The sequence below is a fragment of the Typha latifolia genome, chromosome 1, assembly GCF_019914945.1.
Source record: "Typha latifolia isolate L0001 chromosome 1, TyphaL0001v2, whole genome shotgun sequence".
In the NCBI taxonomy this organism is placed as follows: Eukaryota; Viridiplantae; Streptophyta; class Magnoliopsida; order Poales; family Typhaceae; genus Typha; species Typha latifolia.
The window spans coordinates 6,382,304-6,404,649 of record NC_133086.1 but is presented as its reverse complement, the minus strand read 5'-3'; the positions used below and the strand labels follow the sequence as shown (position 1 = coordinate 6,404,649).

Here is a 22,346-nt window from a genome sequence, read left to right as displayed (position 1 = left end):
TTAAAAACAAGTAGTTACTTTTTTTTTAAAATTTTAGGAATAATCACAGATCCCTAAATTATTGTCTATTTTCACATTCATCTCCTTATTTATTTATTTACACATTAACCTCCTATTTGTAGAAAACATTTCACTCTGAAAGTGTCAATAAAGAATATCAAATAACTATCTTATCATCAAATTTCTTTTTTATTTATCTAAAATAAGAATAAATAGTCTTTAGAAGATATAAAATTGATCACATATTATTTTTAATATAAAAAAATTGATATATAACTAACAAAGAAATATTTCAGAGATTTTTTATAATTAAGCGAGAAATGTATTATAAAAAATAAATAAGTGGATGAAAATGAGCAACCGTTTAGGGGGGGTTAAGTGTAATCAACACTTTATGTTACTTATTAGTATGATAGTTTAGGAGATTGTCCTAAAACACTTTATGTTACTTATTGTTATTATTCTTGTTTTTTTTTTTTTTTGCTTAGTTATGTTAATTCGAACATTGTATGATTCTTGTTTTTTTATTTAATTGTTTGTTTAGTTATGATTTAATTCGAACATAACCAGACTTGAATTGAGGTCGAATTGGGTTTTTTCCTGCCTTATTTACTCCACTTCACTTCCACAATATTACACAACCCAAACGAATCTAAGACGGGGGAAATATTTAATGAGAAGTACCACATAGATACGCATGGAGCTATATTAATGACAGAACAAACAGGTAATAATAGATCGGAAGGATTCCAAGGTCTAATCTTCCAGAAATCCCAAGTAGTTGAAGTGACTAAATAGTTGAATGAAGCTAGAAACAGATTTTGAATATGAGCTAGAGTTTCGCTGAATCGAATCAAAAAGAAAAATGAAAGGAAAAAGAAATCCAACCAAGTTGGAAGGATTCATCAACTTCATTCTTTTCTTGCCAGTAAAATCAGCAACAGGGTGACAAATGAAAGGAACAAAAGAAGATGTGCCAAAGAAGAACCAAATACAACCAAGAATAGATGAAATATCAAAATGGACGCAAGACCAAACGATGATCCTATTCCACTATAACAAGCAAGAAATCAGATTTACATCGAAGGCCTGCATATAATGGAAGCTGCCAAGAATATGGTGAAGTATAAAGAACAGACTAAATCACCAAAATCAGAGGGCGTGAGTACTGGGTGTTTTCTTTCTCTTTTAGAAGAATCTGAACAGACTAGAAAAAAGTTCTGAAGGCATCTGAAGTCAACAAAATAATTCACCAAAGTAAAGGAGATATCATTGCACAAATTAGTATTCCAGAGTGTGCTGCAGCAAACTTCTAATGCAGATCTTTTTACAACATTTTTACAACAATATATGCCGGCCAAGAAAACTAGAATAAATCAAAATTTGCATTAGCAACCAAAGACCTATCAGGTGGTTCTGTAGAATGCCGACAACTCCATCACAGTTATACACTTTCTTGATACCAAGGTTTTAATGGCGCCAGGCCTTTCTCATCTTTAGACAGCTTTCAGGACAGAAAAATCAGCATCACCATGGCTTGACCAAGCTGTAGGCACAATTTGCTGCTGATATCCATTAGGATTATCACATACCCCAAGTTTCACAATGAAGGTAGCCATACAACCCTTTCCAATACCTTCACTTTCAAGCCAGATGTGCCCTTCCATAAGATTTATGAATCTGATAGAAGAGTTTCGGAGAAATCGTCAGAGGAGGCGCACAAAGAATCTAACACAGTGTAAGCCAAGTATTTGCAACAATATTTACAGAATATAGGAACACTTTAAGACAGTCTTTAAATTCTAATAACACTACAAAAAGAAAGCATACACTACTCACAAAATAAGTCATGCATACAGTTATCATCTACCTTTTACAAATGGCAAGACCAAGACCACTGCCACTGTAACTGCGATTTCCTCTACTGTGAGCATGAGCAAATTTAGTGAAAACGTGAGGTATATCCTGAGGATTTATTCCACAACCAGTATCCTTAACCTGCAACAGCAAAATCTTAAGCACTTTAGGAATATCTCCTTAAACAAGAAGCAACTTTCGAATATTTTTGTTAAGTTGAGAACAGACTAAAGCCTCTAGATATTTGAGGCAGAGTATAGATCCACCCAAAAACATGAGAAATTGCTTTTACATAGCTCCTATTCTGTAAGATCTAGAAAAAACTATACATTCTGGTATCAGAAAATTAGCCATAACTAAGGAGGTTTTAAGGTGCATGTACCTGAACTTTTAAATAGAAGTTTCCATCACTTGCAACAGGATAGAAGTCAGGAGTTCTGATGTCTCTTAAATAGTCAGACTTCACAACAGAAGCTATGAGTGAAATGTGGCCCTCCTTTGTAAACTTTACAGCATTACCAGAAATATTTAAAATTGTCTGCATGAGTCGTTTTTCATCACCAATGGCACATAACGGCAAATCTGGTGCCAACATCACTGAGATTGACAGTTTTTTCACAGCAGCTATTGGTTTGATGAAATTCATAACCTACAAGTCCAAAAAATAAAGATATTCTCTGATGAGAAATTGATAGTTGATAATTAACAAAGTCACAATGTTTTCACTTTTCACAAACCTCTCTGAATACAGCATGAAGATTGAAAGCTCCGATCTCTAACTCTAGGCTTCCATCCTCAAGTTTAGAAAGATCTAAAACATCATTGATGAGCGTGGCTAGAAGGTTACTGCTCTTCAATACAGTTTCCACCATCAATCGCTGTTCAGGAGTTAGTTCAGTTTCTAGAAGTAGTGACGAGAGAGCTATAATTGCATGCATCGGTGTTCGCATTTCATGATTCATGACAGCTAGAAAATCATTCCGAGCACGAATAGCCATTTCTGCCTCTCGCCTGGCTAAATCTAGAGCAATATTCTGCTCCATCAGCATATCACGTGCCCTCATAGACTCTTCCAGAATAGCAGCATGTGAAAGTGCAACTGCAACCTGTAAAAACAAAAACATCCATTGAAAGCTAATAGATCACAGAAAAAATATTCAAGAGAATAACAAATAAGGTTGGGTTACATATGTCCGTTTCAAAAGAAAAGAGTTGCAATACATAAATCCAACCATACATATATATGTATATATATTGGCACACACCCTTTGCACAGATGAATAACTTTTAAAAATGAGGAACAGTAAGTGCTGTAGTATTGTTTCAATTGCTTAACTATCATGGCAGACTCTGAAATACATGATTGCATTTCATATCTGCTAGAACAAAACTAGCAGAAAGGATAAAAAGAAGCCAGAATATATTCAATAACTTAAAGAAAACCAGGTTACAAACATGCGAAATGTGACATGGGAAATGCATAGCTGTAGGGAATGTATGTAGAGATGCTACAAGCCTACAATGTTTGAGTTTGCAAACGTTCTATCAATAAAGATGAGAACAGAGTCAACCACTTTAGCCATCTTAGCAGCAAAGAGATGCATGAGTTTTCAGTAAGCTGACATTTTTCAAAGAAGATATATGGAGAGAAGAATCCATAAAATTGACAGAGATTAAATTGCAATCTTACTCTATCAGAGAATATAGTTAGTCAGACGACAGCAATTTGTGATAGGTGATAGATATAGAGGTTATAACCTGATCAGCTACGACCTCAACAAGATCCAATTCATGGGCATGCCATTTCCTCGCACTATCAGATGGGAGCATCAAAACCATAATAGCATAAGATTTTGCTGAAAGCTCTGGCCAGTCGTTAATTTGGAAATTTGAAAGGTGTAGCAAAGGGACTCGAACTGCAACCACCTCCGGTGGAACATATCTTCCTGCAAGAGGGCGAATCCTGGCCAATGGAGATGTATGTGGAATTATAATTGCACTATTGCTACTAAATACTTGATTGACCACAGGAAGATTAATAGGCACAGTGGAGCCAACAGGTATTTGGTGACGCAGAGTATGAGAAAGTTGGAGACTCGAACCACTTCGTGATGGCATCCATAGTGCACATTCCTCTAAGCCTAATGTCCTCCCCAGCTCCACAAGGGTAGTCTTCAAAATTGTATGTCTATCAAGTGTACTTCTGATTTCATGAGTAAGCATTCTTACATGCCTTCCTGTTTCTTCTTGTGTCCGAATGAGGCCCATTTCCCTATCAAGTTCTTCAGCCTTATTCTTGAGAAATGACTCCCTGGTTTTCACGCTCAAGAGATCAGGAATAATATGAACAAGCATTAAAGCTGTTGCACAGGACACAACAGCAGTTGAAACCTTTGCTACTGTCATGACTACAGCAAGAGTTTTTGAGTGCATCGTGAAAGTCCACAAATTTATTAAATGGGTTGCTCCACAAAGAACTATAAATGCACCAAATTGAATCAGAACCCATCTATACGGAAAAAAGGACGACTTCTTCACAAAATAAATGAGCTCCAGAGGGATCGAGAAATAAGCAAGGGCTATAAAAAAGTCTGATATGTATTGATATTTGATGAGAAGCTCATCAGCAGGCCATTGCGGATCAATGCAGTCACAGCCCTCCATCTTCCAGTAATGATAGCAGTAAATCTCCCTACATTCCCTACAAGCAGAAGTGAGTGAGTCAAGACAAACCAAATGGATGAAGTTTAATACCATCTGGATTACTAGTTTGAGATGTTTACAGCCAACAACTATGCACAATTACACTCTGTCAGAGAGATTTTCATGAACAAGGTAGAGAGAAATGATGTTCACTAAAAGATAAAAAAGAAGCCTCGTGAAAGTATCAACTAACTAAAACAACAAATTGTAACACCAATGGTTAAGATTAATAGATGATGATCATACCAGAACTCTTGCTGTGGCACAATAACGGGAGAAGAAAACAAGGAGATAAATCACAGACAAGTGACCCTCATGATTCCCATATGGCACTCTCATTGACTGTTTTGACACTCTAAAATCAATTTTCTCCACCTATATATTAATCAAGTCATCAACCTTCATCCCTGCATTTCCTAATATACTCGCTTCCTCTCAATAATTCCCTCCATCACTTACCTGTAGGCAAATTCCCCAAATTGTAGGCATTGCATGGACTTGTTACTAATCGAAGCTTACTTACCAACTCCAGCAGCCTAATCCTCCACATAGTCCTTTTCCAATTGAACCCGATTACGATGCTGCTTTGCCCTAACTGCCGAAAACCCTAGAACCTAATCAAAAGACGAAGCTCAAATCAGCTACCTGAAACCCTATAACTCATCAGGGAATCCCTGAACTTTATAACTTTCTTGCCCCGCCCAACTCATAGCATCCAAAGCTCCTTCCTAGTCCAATTCTTTCAACACAAAACCACCAACAAAAAATAATTATACATAAACCCCAAAAAAGCAAGAAACGAAGAAATAGCAACCAAGAAGCACCTACACTCGGCTCCCAAATCTGATCAAAAGCTCACCGAGAAGCAATCGCCAGCAATCCACGATACTCAAATCACAAGCTACGAGGTATTAACGAAGGATTTACCCTAGATTGAGCTGTAACCGAGCGACCCGAGATGAAAAGCCCAACTGCCGCGTCCTCCACCTCGAGCTAGAGAGAGAGAGAGAGATCTCGATCTTTTAGAGGATCTTTTAGCTCACGACCTCGACAGCGAAAGGCTCGCGGTGTTCAAAATTGTAGCAGCCGAGAAGCGTACTGGCGAGAGAGTATACGGCAACAAAAATTGGATATATATTTTTTTCTTACATAAACCACCTGGAATATCTAGATATTAGAGAAAATTCCCCTTAACACCAACTACTTCAAGTGCTTTGTCTTTGTGGAGGTCTTAATTGTAAAAACGTTGGACGATGAGGTAATATCCAGCTAACACGAGCGGTTATTTGCAACAACAACAGAAAACAACCAATGCAAAGGAAAAGCTTCAGGGGGGTTAAGCCTTAAGCGGTGTCTGCAGTGTGACGCACTACCTTACGCTCGCATGAGCAATGGCGGGGCACCAGGTGGATTGTAAATTTGTGGTGATTACGTGGAAGTTCCCGAGTGGCTCCAGTCCGGTGGTGCCCATTATGACCATTGACTTGGGTGCTGGATGATTGGCTTTAAGAAAAGAAAAGAAAAGAAAAGAATATAAGAGTTGAGATGGTTGTTGAGATTAGAGTTGAGTCTCCAGAAATTTGGAGCTTTGAATTGATTTTATTTTTTAAAATTGAGTGAGGTCAAATGCCCATGCCTTGCAACTACTCATGATGTTGGGGGGTTTAACATCTTTGCTGGAACCACAGAGAGACACTGCATCTATGATAGCGCCTCTGCAAGAATGAAAGTGCCAGGTTCGCTGTATCTGGGAACACATATTTATTAGGATAAATATATATCAAATGAGAGCGAGAGTGATTGTAAGAGGCTCTCAGTTTGGGTTTCTATGCACGTATGAAACAATCTCTAGATAGTGTCGTCTTTTGAATTAATCATAAAGAAAGTTGACAGATGATTAAAAAGCCTCAGTACCTGGAACATCAGTTCAATTCGGACTCTTTCAAAAATAACAATTATGTAAAAATAATCAGTGAACAAAACAGTCTTAAATCATTCTTTTTCTCCTTGTGGATAAAACTTCTTTGTCCCCAATATGTTCTTTGCCGGTCATTGTCCATCCTTGGAGCATTTGGAAAGAACTCTGCTGCACGGAAAGAAAAACGAGCATCACCTACAACTTGACCATGGCTAATGGTTTAAAATACAAAGTATTAAACAACATAGCATATGCCAAGCCAAAATATCTTTGGCTAAGTATTTTTCATCTAAAAGCAAATATAAAAGAAAGGAAACAGCAGGCCACATGTTTATTCCACCCTCCGAAGCAAATCATGCAAAGTGATTTCTCTTGCACATTGTTACAAAAGCAGATTAGGCTCTCTCTCTCTCTCTTATCAGTTAGTGAGCCAAAAGAATATTTATTAAATCAAAATTGAAACTGTTCTGTAAGGAAAAAAGGGAAGTTCTTTATTAACCCAGCGCCAGCTTGCTGCAACCGGAGCAGGTAAGGAACAGAGATAAAGGTGCCCCAAATCACTCCATCGGGAAAATAGCGAGGAAGAAACTATAAAATTTATGTTTTTAATCAGAGGGGCCGATCATTTTCTCTGGCACAACAAGTTGATTAAACTCTTCTTCTGTCAGGACTCCAAGATTCAAAGCAGCATCCTGGAAACAAAGGTAAGGAATCCAGTAAAATAAGAAGAAAATAGAGATATATAAAGGTCTTCATGCCAAAACATCAGCATTTCTGATCGCAGTGTCATACACTTATAAATTTCACCAAACTGAAAGCATTTCATACAGTGCGTACGGAATAATGCTACAATGACATATGATAAGAAAAGCACAACAAAGCGCTTGAAAAACCAAATGATAAATTCAGAAATCCTGCACAAGCAAAATAATGTCTGACACTATCGGAGAATTAGGCAGTCAAACTTTCAAACTACAGTCACCAGATGCAAAACCCAAAAGCCTATTATCTTGGTTGAAAATCCATACTTTCTTTCGCAATGAGTGGGAAGCAAAGCCCTAATCCAAACAACTTCAATTCTTCATGAAACTTGTCGGGCTAAGAAATAGCCACTACCAGGTGCAACAATTATGATTTTGGAAATGACTACTGGCCTAGTACCAAGAGGTCCAAGACTTTTTGTTGAGCAAAGGAGTAATTTGGCGGTTGCAAATCTATACTACTTAATGATTGGACAACATAAAATTACATATTAGAAATGAATCAGAGACATAAAAAAGAGGTACCATGTTTCTATCTGCGTGGTAAACCTGAAATATTCATAAAGAGAATTGTTGATTAAACAAACATTAGCAAATGCCCCTTGCCACTTTCAAAAAACAATAGTACTATAACCTGATACAAAGGTCAGTTTAAAAGCCGAAAATAAGCTAAGAGCCTATATATGTAACATGAATAAATCAACCAATAAGGTATTACATTATGGAAGCAAAATGGTAGATTGCAGTGCTTTAACATAATCACCTTCAGTGTTGTTCCTTCTTTATGAGCTTTCTTGGCAACAGCTGCAGCCTTATCATAGCCAATTTTCTGCATTAGGAAAAAGGATATATGTCACAACTTGATAAAAGATGATCATGGAGAAAAGGCTAAATTTGAATGTTGCAAGGTCACTTACAGGGTTCAAAGAAGTCACCAGCATCAGGGACTGAAGGATATTAGATTAAAAAGTTAATCTGTTAGGTACTAAAACTAAAAGGATGCACAAGGATGAACTATTGTTCTATTGAGATTCACCTCATGCAGCAATTTTGATATTCTTTGGTGGTTAGCCTTAATTCCACTCACACAGTTCTTCTCGAAAGATAAAGATGCATCCCCCAGTAGCCTCAGAGACTGCCAAGAATCCAAAAGGTGATTTTATGCTTCAAATATTTAAGAACATCTAAAACTTTTCCTCCTTTGGCAGGTATAGTTGAAATACACAGTTTAGATCAGTAAATTGTGATATATTTGTTGAATTTTTAAAATAATTGATATTTCCTATTTATAGATGAGAAATACAGTATGAAACAGAAAAGGATCATACTCGAAGAAGATTACTAGCGATCTGTGGCTTATACACGTTGAGTTCAAAATGGCCATTTGATCCACCTATTGTGAGGGCAACATGATTACCCATTACCTGCACAAAATGTGAAAAAAGAAAATCTTTTCACTAAGCTTTAAAAAAGAGAAGTTTGATGACATTCTACACCAAATCCATGGAAGTACTTCAAAATGTAAGGCAAGATGAGAAGTTGAGCACAACTAAAGAATTACAACAAGAATTGAAAGATCATCAATGAATTTAGACAACGGGTTATGATTCAAATATTCCACCCAAATTGAGGCTTTCCTCAGACCTTATTTGTTTCAGTACCAAATCAAAGTGGTTCAGCAAGATACAAGTATGTTCAGTCATGAAATCAACTAGAACTATTTCAAGACTCAATCTTGTACTGGTTTTAGTACTCCTAGATGCAATTGACCCCTATACTCAGACTGATTTGTTTCAGCACCAAATCAAAGTGGTTCAACAAGAGACAAGTATGTACTGGTCTTTAAACTACCAAATGCATGTAAGTACTTCCAAATGTAAGGGAGCACAAGCACATAGAGAAGTAAAGAATTACAACAAGACTCCTCGAAAAATTGTCAAGAAAAGTCAGAGTAGACGACAAGCGTATGTCATAAAATAGAAAAAGTCAGGACAGTCCACCTGAGCACAGACCATGGTTAGAGCCTCACATTGTGTAGGATTAACCTTTCCCTATAAAAGATAAGCAATGTCAGGAAACATCGTAGTAGAAGATGTAAAGTGAAAGCCTACCATCTAAAATAGGAAAAAATTATAAAAAGAGAAAACATTAAGAACTCGACAAGATACATTATGTAAACTAGAATTCATCAATAAGTTTAGCACAGATGAAAAAAAATAAAAGGTACATACAGGCATTATACTGCTGCCTGGCTCATTTTCCGGTAGAATAAGTTCACCAAGTCCACAGCGTGGACCACTGTCAAAGGTAAGTAACAATTTTAAATTCCATGAGCCAAACCAGAAGATGCAAGATGATGAAATTGCATATACAGGCAAAACCATCGGAACCTGAAAGAACGAACCTTCCCAATAGTCGTATGTCATTTGCAATCTTCATTAGAGAAGCAGAGATAGTGTTTAAGGCACCACTACTCTCAACAAAAGCATCATGTGCTGCCTAGTAAAAAGAGAAATAAGTGCACAGCATATATCACAAATGAAAGATGAAATAAATATATTAAAAGCAAAATCAATTTAATAAACTAAGGTTCTCTGGCTCAAAAAAACATATTTGGAAACAGCCAGAAAATAACAGCATGGGAAAGAGAGAACGATGAAACAAACCAACATAGTATAGTAAATATAACCAAGTATTGTAAAAGATGTACTGCTTCAGAGACAGGTGATTCATCAGAAGTAGCAACTCAAGATATTAGCTTATTAGAACATGTTCCACATTAACAAAATAAGTGATATGTACATGAGTATAACTTTGGAACCACAGTTACACAATGCTATCCCCATCCAAAAATTCAACTATTCTTTCTTAAACTAGTAAATAATGCAATGATCAAAGACATCCATATTCCAAAAAAAATTAACTCTTAGAAACATGATAAGGTTGTGTGATCTCATATATAACCACAAACAAATTACTAGAGTTGCATACACACAAAAAGAAACACGTGTCATTTAAGCAATATTATTCAGTAGTTAAAATGTTAGATGGCACAAAAGGATCAAGATTCAAGAACAATGGTCTGCATTAATTTGCTATAGCCTATAAGTTAAAACGCATCCCCATTAAATAACATATGCAAAATAAGTATAAGTACAAGTACTAACTAATGCTTCAAACTTGTTCTCTGCTGTCACAAAAGGTAGACTTGTTTCATCAGCTACTGCAGCAGCAATTTTTACATCAAACCTGGAAGCAAGTGCAAATAAAGGAGACTCAGATGAAAGGAAATAAATGGAAAATAGTTAAATCAGAAAAAATTCTCACAGCATAAATATCGTGAATTATGCAACTATAAGAAAATGCAAACTACACTGGTAATAATTACATTAACAAGAGCAAAAAGCCAAAAATTTTGAACAGGCAAAAGAAAAAGATTTAGGATCAAATATATATGGTAGGTCAGATTCAGATGGAAAAACTCTGACATGCAACCCAAGAATTAACAGTCAGTTAAAATATAAATTTACTCACTTTTGGCAGTTTCGGCTGGAAGCACCAAAACCAGCCGAAACTAGTGACAGTACCAGTTTCGAGGTGGGTTTCAGATAGATCTCTGAAAACAATCTATTACAGTAAAAAATTCAACCATGCTTATGACTATTGATTTGATGCTTGTAAAGTATCCTGAAATTTGCTCCTAAAGTATCCTATAGTTCAACAAGTGAAATACATTATGTTACATCTAGTTCCAACATCACTTAGGGAATTCTGTCATAACAAAACATTTGAAATTTTGAATAGCAATTGGTCTCTCCTTTACAGTGCTAAAACCTTTCCAGCAGTATTACAATCTAGATATCCTTCAATGCTCTTCTGTACCAAATTCCATGATTTCCAAGTCCAGCTAGTTGATAATTCACCGATAGAATCCCTATGATGAAAATTGACGTTTATAACAATCCAACACCCTTCTTGAATCACAACAGCATAACTGAAGGAATTATAATCCATTCACATTACTGTTGAATGCCATAGACAAGCCCCCAAAAGAGGAAAATACAATAGACAGCCAGAACATAAAGCAGTTTAATGCAAAGATAATTTGATATAAAATGAGACATATGAATTGATATTCATTATACAGAAGCAAAAGAAGCCACGAGATAGAAAGTTAATCAGAACATAAAAGTCAGATGGCATACGTAATTGTAAATCATAAGCAACATAAAAGAGATCCATTAAAAAAAAAGAATACCCCTTTTTGGTGTTCAATCCAGTTCCAACAGCAGTGCCACCTTGTGCAAGCTGCTCAGTATGTGAATTAATAAGTAATAGTTCAAGAAATAAAAGCATTATCAGAGAGAAATGCTAGTCTACCTGATACATGTGAGGCAAAGTACCTACTATCCGATCAATGCCATACTTGACCTACAAAAAGAATTACATGTATCAATAGCTAATGAAGCATCACTAGTTCATTACCTATTTCTCAAGTTAACCAGATAGAAGAAAAACAAAGAGATTTGTGATAGTATGAAGTATTGATCATACTTGTGTAGTATAACCACTAAACTCTTGACCAAGAGTTAGAGGAGTCGCATCCTGAGTATGTGTGCGCCCAATCTTGATTATATCTTTGAACTCAATGGACTGCAATATCAAGTGAAAATAAAACAGGTTAGCAAATTTGTGTGCCTCGTGACGCATGCTGATGCAATCAAAGGTGAAGATTATACCCTGTTGTAGAAAGAGGAATTTTGGCAGAAGGAGAAAAAGGCTAAAGGTGGACTGATTTCCTTGCCTTCTATTTCAGTTTGGTTTCCTACTCTCTTCTTGTGTTTCCTTTGCCTTCTATTATCTAGTTCATTGAGTGATAATATAGAGCTTGCTCTTGCCATATTAAGAAGAGGAAGAGATTAACATTCTTTTTTAGCATCAACTTCCAGATGTTTTTGTTTCCTTTTCTTATTCTCTTTAATTGAAGAAAAATATAGGATTCTTTGGAGAGTTTGGAGATTGTTTTAACATAATACTGAGTTGACTTGCATTATCTTTAGCACCTCCTTTCACCTTCAAAAGTTTTAGTTTATTTGGGACTGAGGTATCACACCTCAGTAATGCACTGAAGAGTGACAGAAACTATCAAAGAAAGTCAGGGGTTTACAAATGTGAAGCGCAGATGCTGTACATAGAAGCAGCTTGCAACCATCTATGATGAGGGATAGATGCACCGCAAGATAAAAAAAAAACGACAAGTATTTACCAAAAACATACCAGAGAATATGTCTACCTTCGAATGAAGTGAACTGTGCAACTGTTTCAAGCTTGGTATGAACTTAGTATTGATTTCTACAGCTGCAGCTATGTGCATAACCTGAAAAGGACCAAGAATAAAACTATTTAGTGTAGACATGGTAGCATCTCAGAAACCCGGGCGTACTTCACCTATAAAGATCTCTTAAATAAAATAAGTGCCACGGATACAGAACTCATCATAAAATAAATATGCAAAAGTCTAGACTTGTGAAAAATGACGAACTACTAAATTTCTTCTAAACAAAGATGAGTGCATTAATGAAAAGACATAGTTTATATTATAAACTGAGTGCAGCTTTAAAATGTATCTTATTCAAGTATCTTGATAACAAGAACAAGGTCCGCACCAGAGCAAACAAAGCCTTACAGTTGGAAATGTGTCATTCGAAGACTGGGCCCTATTGACATGGTCATTTGGATGTACAAACTTCTCACCACGCTTATGACCAAGAATCTCTGCAGCTCTATTTGCTATTACCTGTAGATAAAATAGTGAGCATTAAGCATTATAGATTATTTCAAAATATGTTCATAGAATAAAGATGATCAGATCAGCATGCTTAGAAAAGCAAGAAAAATGATTCACCAAGTAAAACTCTCCTATGTTAAATCACTCGAAAGTATGCATGAAGCAGTCATTCTTTTATTTTGTTTATGAGCTATCAATACACTATAAATTGTCAGCGAGGCTGTCTAGATGGCTACCTACTGACTAGGCGACACTTTGATAGCTCCACTGCCAAGTACCTAATGCTCACATAGCTAGGCCAATCGACCTTGTGTGGACTAACCACCTAGAGGTAGGGGTGAAAATGGGTCAGTTTAAGTCCGACCCGACCCGCTACTCGATCCGGATCAAATCAAATACGTGTAAAAAAAATTCCATCCGATTTGAATCTGAATACGAATAGGAGTATAGTAAAATGTCTGGATACGGATAGTCTATTAATAAAACATTCAGATCTGGATACGAATATGGGTATAACTAATATTGTTGAATATTGATTCAGATAATAGATATTTACATACCCAACTCATCTAATTACACCCTAGCCCTACCCTCTCCATCTTCCCCAAATCCCAATTGAGCCGGTAGCCGCCTCTACCCCCAACTTTAAAATCTCTCCTTCGCGTCCTCACCATCACTAATCACCGAATACCATCACCTCTCCGGTCGTGGCATCACCGACCTCTCCTCCTCCGATCCTCCATCCTCGAGCTTGGCGTCACTAAGCTCCACCTCCTCTAGTCCCTCCTCTAGTCCCTCCTCAAGCTCGACGGCTTGCCAACCTAAGCTCTCCGCCACCATCGCATCTCCGTCGTGACCAAGCTTTGCTGCCATCACCATTCAATCGCTTCACCAAAGCTATCTCCTTCCTTAAGCTCGCTGTGACCAAGCTCCACCGCCATTACCAATCCATCGCCATCACCAAGCTTCGTTGCTTCACTAAGCTCCATCTTTCTCCTCAAGCTCGCCGTCACCAAGCTCCGCCTTCTTCCTCCTCAAGCTCGTCGTCACCAAGCTCCGCCTCCTCCCTCAAGCTCGTCACGACCAAGCTCCACGCCATCACCACTCCATCACCGTCACCAAGCTCCGCATCCTCCCTCCTCGAGCTCCCCGTCACCAAGCTCCGCCGACATCACCACTCCATCTCCATTGCCAAGCTCCATCACTTCACCAATTTATAGGTAATCTGACAGGTAATTTGAGTTAAATTATCTACTTATAGGTACTTTGATTTATAGCTCAAAGTTAAATTATCTATTTATGCTGGTTAATTAGCAATTGGTTTATTTTAATCTTCTTTTTTTACTTCCTTAATTAGCAATTGGTTTATTTTATTGTTTTGGGGTCAATGCAATTATTAGATTCTGATTCTTATTTTGAAAGTAAAATTGGAAGTTTACATCAGATTCTGATTCTTGTTTTGCAATTATCTGATTGTAAGTTAATTATCTAGTTCTTGATTCAATTTTCACTGAACAGCTAATTCTAGTTTTAAAAGGTAAAATTGTAAGTTTACGCTCTTCTTTATTAATCTATGCATCTATTAGATCATGTTTGTGAGTTAATGATAACTTTTGTCTCGACTTTGTATTTGAATGTGTTAATTTAATATTCCTAAAGTTAATGTGAATGAAGTGATTGTATGTTGCAGTCAATTGAAGTTTGTGAAGTTAGAAGTAGAATCTATTTGTATTAATGGTCAATTGAAGTGATTTATTATTTTTTGTGTTAATTATGTCTAAAAGAAAGTCCATAATCCATTTAAGATTTGATACGTATTCGATATAGATCCGATCTGTATCCGAAAACTATTTGAGCCGTATTCGGAAATTATCCGCATCTGTTTAATTAGGGTATGGTTTTAATTTTTGCTATCCGTCAAATATTCGTATTCAAATCCGTATCCGAACAAAAAGTATGGATCTAGATTTGGGTTGAGCACTATCCGATTCGTATCCAATCCATTTTCACCCTTACCTAGAGGGCGACCTATGTGCCTAAGGCACTTTCTGGCCTAAGAAAAAACATTTTCATCTCCAAGTATGCAGGATATGGATCGTACTGTCAGATTCAGAAAAAAAAAATTAGGGGTTAAGAGAGGAGGGTGCACGTGCTCTGCACGTGCAGCCCCTCCCCTCTCCCTCTCCGGCACGCGACGAGACGCAGAGATCTCATCTAATCCGAATTGGATTAGATTTGATCTTCTTTTAATCTATAAATTAAAACCCTAATCTCCTCTCTCTCTGCTTAACCATCTCAACCCTCTTCTCTCTCTTCTTCCCCTCCTTCGTTTTCTTATTTGCTCTCACCGTCGGAGTCGTCGCTGTGGAATCGGATCGCCGGAGCGCCGCCGGAGCAATCAAAGACCACCATACGACTCGTTAGTAAGCCCTCTCCCACCCATTAATTTTAATTAAAGTTTAATAGGGTAAATCAAAAATACCTATTTTGGGATTTCAGCTTCACCGGCGAATTAGGCCGACCGACGGCTTCGGGTTGCAGCTGCTCCGTCTGGAAGCGTCTTGCTGTTGGCCTCGTGCCGTGGGCATTCACCACTGGAGCCTTCGTGGCTCCGGTCGCCATCGGTCATGGGATTGATTGCCGTTCGCGGGTTCTCCTCCACCTCACGAGGACAGCGACACTGTGTGGGTGTTGGGGAGCTGAGGGTGCGGCCAGCGAACCGTCGCCGTTGTGGCCGCCGACGTCTTTTTCTTTCTCTTTTCCTTTCTCTCTTTTCCTTTCTCTTTTTTTTTTCTCTCTCTCTCTCTTCGGCTTGGAGAAGACAGACTCGAGCAACCGAGTCTGGTCTTCTCCCTTTTTATTTTTGGATTCGGGTCGGGTTGGATCCGAATCCAAGGAACCCGACCCGGTTCCATTAGTTAATTGGATTGGGCCTTGGGCCCAATCCATTTAGGTGTTAGTTGGGTGGGTTGCGGGCTAACTGCAGCCCAACCCAACTGAATTAGGCTTATTTTGGCCCAAATTAATAATTATTGAGTTAAATTGTAGAAAAATTTTAAAAAAAAATTTATTAAAATATTATTATTATTTATTATTAAAGATGGTGATTTTTAGTACGTGAGATAGAGATTTGAGATTTCAGTTGTCTTGCCTAGACTCAAGTGAGTGGATTCACTCACATATTTATTTTATTATATTTTGTACCTGTTAGACTATGTAAATTTTTTGTGTGCAAATTATTTCTTTCACCCTTACGTGCAAAAATTTAATTATTACAATTTATGTGTGCAAATCTATTTATTTCATATGTACGTGCGAAAATTTAATTGTTATATTTTCTGTGTGCATTTAATCATTATACTCAGTGTATCACCATACTTCGTGCAAATATTGAAAAATTGTGAAAAGAAAAATGAGACTAGTATTGGTACGACTTAGAGAACAATCCCGGTATAAATTGCTTGTGATTTTCCGTGGTGACTCAAATCTATCTGGAAGTCCATGAGAAAGTCTTAAATCAGATCACTGCGATGACTTTTTTTGGTGACTCTGGCGAAGTTAGGGAACAGTCCTAGGATGAATGAAAAATTTTCTAGGTGACTCTAACTTCTCTCGACGGTTAGTGGAAAAGACAGTGTGTTGATCACATAGTGATACCATCTGATGACCCTAACCGGATCAGCTATGAAGAAAAGTTCCGAGCGTCATCTCGAGGTGACTTCTAGTTGATGTGGATCCACAGAGTTTAGACCCATTAAGACATATGACAATATAAATATTAAAAAGATGTTAATATGTTGAAACCGTGCAAGATTACAAGTTGTGACTATCTCTATTGTCATCATGGTTATTATTTAAAAAGCATGTCTATTGCATATTGTTATAAATATTGTTGCTTTTAGTTAAATTTTATTCAGCATTATTATGATTAAAAATTTATTTGGTTTTCGAGTGGATTCCACTCACTGAGCTATAGTTTTTGGCTCATGGATTCTTTTTTTTGTATTTATTTATCTATCTTAGGTAATAGTCAGCGGGACGACTAAACGAGATGTACCTGGACTCCACCTCCACTTAGGATTCACCTATTTACTTTTCCGCTATTTTGGATTTTATGCTTTAGATTAGAAGATTTATATATTTCGTTAGAGACTCAAAAACAATAATATTATTTTATGTTTATTGCAATTAGTATGAAATTTAATAAAGCAATTTTTTATTTTATTTATTTATTTGCCATCGTACTCGTAGAAAGTATTATTAAGGCTTCATGTATCTCAAGCATATTAAGATGCATGGCCGGTCACGATTCCTATTTCGGGTCGTGACACGTACACCGATGATTATGACATTACCCCAAGTACCTATCGAAGATTATAGGGAAATCATGTTGTATGTTTAATTATTTTAATTTCTATAATCGTACATGTACCTTTGTATAAGATGAAAAAAAATATTACTTTCCAAGGGACTATTGATATTTATGTTATGTTTTTTACACAAAAGGATGAAGTATTGCATCTCGCAATATATGTATTACAGCAAAGGAGGATTGCAATATAAAATATTAACATATCGGTGAACGTGTGTGCGCTAATCCATCTGTGATTTTGGTCTTATTTCAATATCCAATCCTGCTTCACTGTTGATATTAGCAGGCATTTACTTAGCCATGAATTCATAAAAAATTATGAATTCTACAGAAAGGAAACAAATGAGCGAATCCTGCATGAATTCAATTGCTCCATAAAACAATGAACAAATGCAGACCTCATTAGCATTCATGTTGCTCTGTGTGCCACTGCCAGTTTGCCAAATTACAAGTGGGAAATGATCATTCAACTTTCCCTCAGCAACCTCTTGAGCTGCCTGTATTATTGCTTTACCAATTGATGGATCAAGACCATACTCCATGTTCACCTTCACAAGTCAAAATTAACAGATAATTAACAAATTTTGAATTTCTTCTGATAAATAAAAACTTTTACTGCACCAGAGAACCCAAAAGCTTAAAGTAACTGCTGATATACATAAGTATCAGATCAAGTATGCAATTTACAATACTCTTCATCATGCTAGCATTGCAAAATATGGGATGTTTTAACAATCAACAGAACTAAGATATTGAAAAGGTGTCTTCAACTGATGCATGATAATTTCAGAAACAACTCCAAATACTAGAGAAGTTTTTATAATTTATGGGCTAAATTCACTTAATGATAAACTATTGAGTATGTGATGAAAAGTAATCATATCTTAAACACTTATAACATGAACCAATAGTAAAATAGTGCACATGGGCCTCATCAGAATATATGAAATAAGCAAACTCAAAATTATTACTACTGAACTACTACTTTTGTCGGTGTATATTCTGATGCTATTATGTCATTATGTGCAAATAGATAGGACTAATGCATTAGAAGCAGATAGTAAATAAGTAAATCATATTTATTGATGGGAAATTGGGAATATGTCGTGTGACGATACCACCTAGTAAGGTGGATCACAACTATAGAACAACTGGATCATAAATTTCAACCCCAGTTCATGAGCTGTCAGTAGCCAACATTTGTCTATACAATTGAATCCAAACCTAACAGAAAAAGAAAAAAAAACATCCAAAAAATTTAGAATCTCTATCTTTTACTAGTTTCCAGGAAATAACCTTAACTCTACGTAAAGTTGAACACATCCAGTTATTAGTAAAAAGTTATTAACTGTCAATAGTGGTCTTTGCTCTATTTTTGTCTATAGAAGTAATACGAGTGTAGCACTACTTGGAATTCTGCAGGGAAGTAAAAGGGGCGAGTGAACAATACAAAACTGATTAGAGAAAATAAATCTAAGCAATGGAAAGCGACAACTTTTGCAGCGCATTTCTTCAGGACGCCAAACGCCCGGATGATCGGCTCCGGCATCCGCTCCCGCTCACCCCCGATATCAAAATTCTGCAGCGACCTTTGCGTCTGAGCACCCCACAACCTATTGTCCGCACAAAAACCAAAGAATAGAAGAGAAATCTCTCAGTAAACATCCAAAGAAAATTGCTCAAGAGCCAAAGTTAGTGATCCAAGGGGAGAGAGGGAGAGAGGGAGAGAACGGACTTGTCGGCAGGAACAAGAATCGGGCCAAAGGTGTCGCGCTCCTCCCTAAACCCGGTCGAGATCGGGCGGCTCAGCGCGGACCGGAGCATCACGGTCGCAAGGGTCGACGCCGGGTTGGATCGGCCGGCGAGACGCCGCGATGCGCCGATCACCATCGCCATCTCCGGGAGAGAAAGAGGGGGGGAGGAGGAAGGGTTTAGGTTTAAGAGGGGAGATGGGAGGAGGCGTAGAAATGTAGAATAAAAACTAAAAGGAGATTATAAATTTATAATATCATACAGTACGAACTGAAGGAGATAGATTGTGTCGGGCGACTAATCGCAATTGCGTGTGCGGATGGGTCCATGAACTGTTAATCTCCCTTTTGCGTTGGGGCGGCCGCCGTCGGAAATATTTTACTAGGAAAAGTAAATTATTATTATTTTCTCTCTTCTTCTTCCAATTATTTGTTTGGTTTGTTGTATCTACAAAAAAAAAAAATATAACCAAAAAATTTGAGGAAATTATAATTAATTTTTTATATATAGTTTAGTCTGCTTTAACTTATGCATTTTAAATTGGATTGTAATCGAGACAAACTTTTTATCAAATTTGAATTGAAAATAATTTCGTCCTTAATTATATAATTAAGTGGAAATAAAAGCTTGAGTTTAAACAAGCCGATTAATAAGCAATTCAAGTTTCAATCAATTTAAGCCTAAATCGAGCCCAATTAATTTTGAATTGAGTCGCCAATAAGATCTGATTCAATAGTAAAAATTTAATGATTAGAAAAAATAGATAATAAATTATATATTTAGTCACTACCAAATGCCACATATTTAGTGATTAGAAAAAATAAAAAGAGTTATGAGTTAAACGCTCAATGAATAAACCTTACAACAAATCAGTGATATTAAATAGAGAATAAATTATATATTAATTAATATAAATCATAAAGGAGTATCACGTCATGAATTATTATATAATGTATCTCAACGGTATATAAATAGATAATAAGTCATATGCCATAAATGAGTATATACATATATCACCAACACATGTATATGTCTCTACTAATACAATCATTCTATAATTTTCTTAAATATGACAATTCTAGCATATAATGCATACCGACCATAGAATGTTATAATAATTTCAAATACAATTACATGTGATATATGGCGATCACTTGATAATCATGTATATCAACATATGAAAAAATTAATGTATTTTTTAATATCTCAATCATCAATATCAACTATTAATGATACTATCATATTAAACTACCTATCATGCAAGGCTAACACTTAATACCTAATCTCACAATCTAGCCCGAAGACTCAGAACATACCCTACCAATAATTAAGAGTATATCAATTATAATCATATCTAGTCAATCGCTAAGGTATCAACATCATTCAGAATTAAGTACCCAACTAGCTGATAGAAATTACATGAGAATAACTCCACATATGCCCAGTGAACGACATGTCTCCGAATTTATTGCATATATAGACTACTAACTTTGGATGTAAGACCACAAGATTACGAATATCTAGCAATCAATCATATCTAAGCACGCCCTATCCTTATGAATTCTATCGACTATTATATCCATTAGAACTTATGCATTTTCTTTTAAACGATAGATTATATATTTTTATCTAGTATTATAATAAAATCATGCAAGTTAGAAATTTAGGTGATGATGAGGAAGTCAAGAAAAAAAATGATATAATACAGTCTCAAATTATATATTTATCACATGCATACTATCTTATAGATTAACTCGACAAAGAATATAGATAATCTATTTATTTCTAATTATCTCTATATATCATCTACATACTCATATTCAAGATTGATCTAATAATATATGATAAAAGTATGCTCACATACAATCATATGTATATATATATATATAATTATGCTAAAAACCAAAGCTGAATCTACACATATAATTATATAATATATCATAATATAGGAGAGTTGTCTATGAGATAAGACTATTCATCATAGTCTGATCAAAAACACAAAATACGTATCACCCACGTCTATCAATCAAACGTCAATTAATTATTAGCAAGGTCCATGGGGTCTCAAATAAGATATTCAAAATATGAAAATATTTATAGTATAATGTTATGTTTATCCATTAGAATCCATTCATATAAATTATGATGATTATTAGGTTTCTAATTAACTAGATTCATATGATATATTTAATTGGGATAATATTGGGATAATATTAATATACTATTACTACAAATTATATTTATTTATTAAGAATCCTTGCTAATTTTAGAGGAGGCCTATAATAAATAAGTCTCTTTTTATACGAAACAACCAACCATATATGTGATTTATAAATAAAAATGTAAGTATAGAAAAATCTAAGTAATAATTATTTAGTCACTCATACTCTTTAATTAATTATTAATTATATGTAAAATAGTCATTATCCAATTATGTGAAATAAATGTGTAACCTTAGTACTTTATTTTAAACAAAATAGTATAGAATAATAAATTGCTAAAAATAGTTATATATAATATAAACATGGATATATGATGCGTATTAATCTAATAACAACGTATAAAGTATAGATATATTTATATGCAAATACTTATAATTATAATTAATAATTCTAAATACTATGTTAATGACTATATGTATTATTTAACAATAATTAAATATTCAATTAATAAATTTATATTAATAAACTAAGTAGTTAAAATGAAAGGAAAGCCTCACTCGCCCTCGACCAAGCATTGTTGTAGCAAGGAGGGGAAGAAGATTGAAAAGAAGAAAAGGAGAAGAAGAAGAATAAGAAGAAGAAAAGAGAAAAGAATGGAAGGTTCGTGCCAACGGGGAGGAGATTGATCGTTGGCTAGCTAGGCCTGCCCTCTCACCAGCGACTCAGTTCTTATGAACTCAGGTCTAAAGAGAGAAAAAGAGAAAGAGATAGAAGAAGAATACATAAGAAAGGAGATGAGGAGAGAGGAGGCTCACCGTCTCTGTTTGGTGGTGGATGTGGCCACCGATGGCAGGAATACGAGTGGAGAATTTAAGATAAAGAAAAAAAAAGTGAGAGAGGAAAAAAGAGAGAGAGAGAGCTACAATAGAGATAGAAAATAAGAAAGAAAATAAGTAGTGGAAAGTCGGCGAATGATGGTGAAAAATATAAACTGCCCTTAGTTTTAAAAGAAAATTTTAACTGTCCTACAGAA

At 35.8% G+C, this 22,346-nt stretch overlaps 2 protein-coding genes across 6 annotated transcripts; both read right to left on the bottom strand.

Moving 5' to 3' along the window:
* Positions 1-1,248: 1,248 nt before the first annotated feature.
* Positions 1,249-5,679, bottom strand: LOC140793746 (probable ethylene response sensor 1). 4 transcript variants are annotated; one of them, XM_073145444.1, is made up of 7 exons: positions 5,020-5,344; positions 4,807-4,935; positions 3,616-4,558; positions 2,595-2,963; positions 2,240-2,506; positions 1,871-1,998; positions 1,249-1,680 (listed from the first exon to the last, which is right to left on the bottom strand). In XM_073145444.1, exons 3-7 carry the CDS (start codon positions 4,519-4,521, stop codon positions 1,497-1,499), a joined length of 1,854 nt encoding a protein of 617 aa, XP_073001545.1. In that variant the 5' UTR covers positions 4,522-4,558; positions 4,807-4,935; positions 5,020-5,344; the 3' UTR covers positions 1,249-1,496. The 4 variants fall into 4 exon arrangements, with proteins under 4 accessions (XP_073001545.1, XP_073001540.1, XP_073001527.1 ...); XM_073145439.1 differs by lacking the exons at positions 4,807-4,935; positions 5,020-5,344 and adding an exon at positions 5,389-5,679; XM_073145426.1 differs by lacking the exons at positions 4,807-4,935; positions 5,020-5,344 and adding an exon at positions 5,488-5,679.
* A 1,051-nt stretch (positions 5,680-6,730) lies between these two features.
* LOC140790729 (fumarate hydratase 1, mitochondrial-like) lies at positions 6,731-19,418 on the bottom strand. Of its 2 annotated transcripts, XM_073140944.1 has the most exons (17): positions 19,135-19,418; positions 18,895-19,012; positions 17,798-17,947; positions 12,926-13,036; positions 12,533-12,616; positions 11,794-11,892; positions 11,620-11,670; positions 11,498-11,547; positions 10,407-10,488; positions 9,644-9,738; positions 9,471-9,537; positions 9,240-9,290; positions 8,568-8,663; positions 8,276-8,374; positions 8,157-8,186; positions 8,003-8,068; positions 6,731-7,170 (listed from the first exon to the last, which is right to left on the bottom strand). In XM_073140944.1, the coding sequence occupies exons 1-17, from the start codon at positions 19,293-19,295 to the stop codon at positions 7,084-7,086; spliced, it is 1,497 nt and encodes a 498-aa protein (XP_072997045.1). In that variant the 5' UTR covers positions 19,296-19,418; the 3' UTR covers positions 6,731-7,083. The 2 variants fall into 2 exon arrangements, with proteins under 2 accessions (XP_072997045.1, XP_072997053.1); XM_073140952.1 differs by lacking the exons at positions 17,798-17,947; positions 18,895-19,012; positions 19,135-19,418 and having other exon boundaries at positions 12,906-13,038.
* Between the last annotated feature and the right edge of the window lie 2,928 nt (positions 19,419-22,346).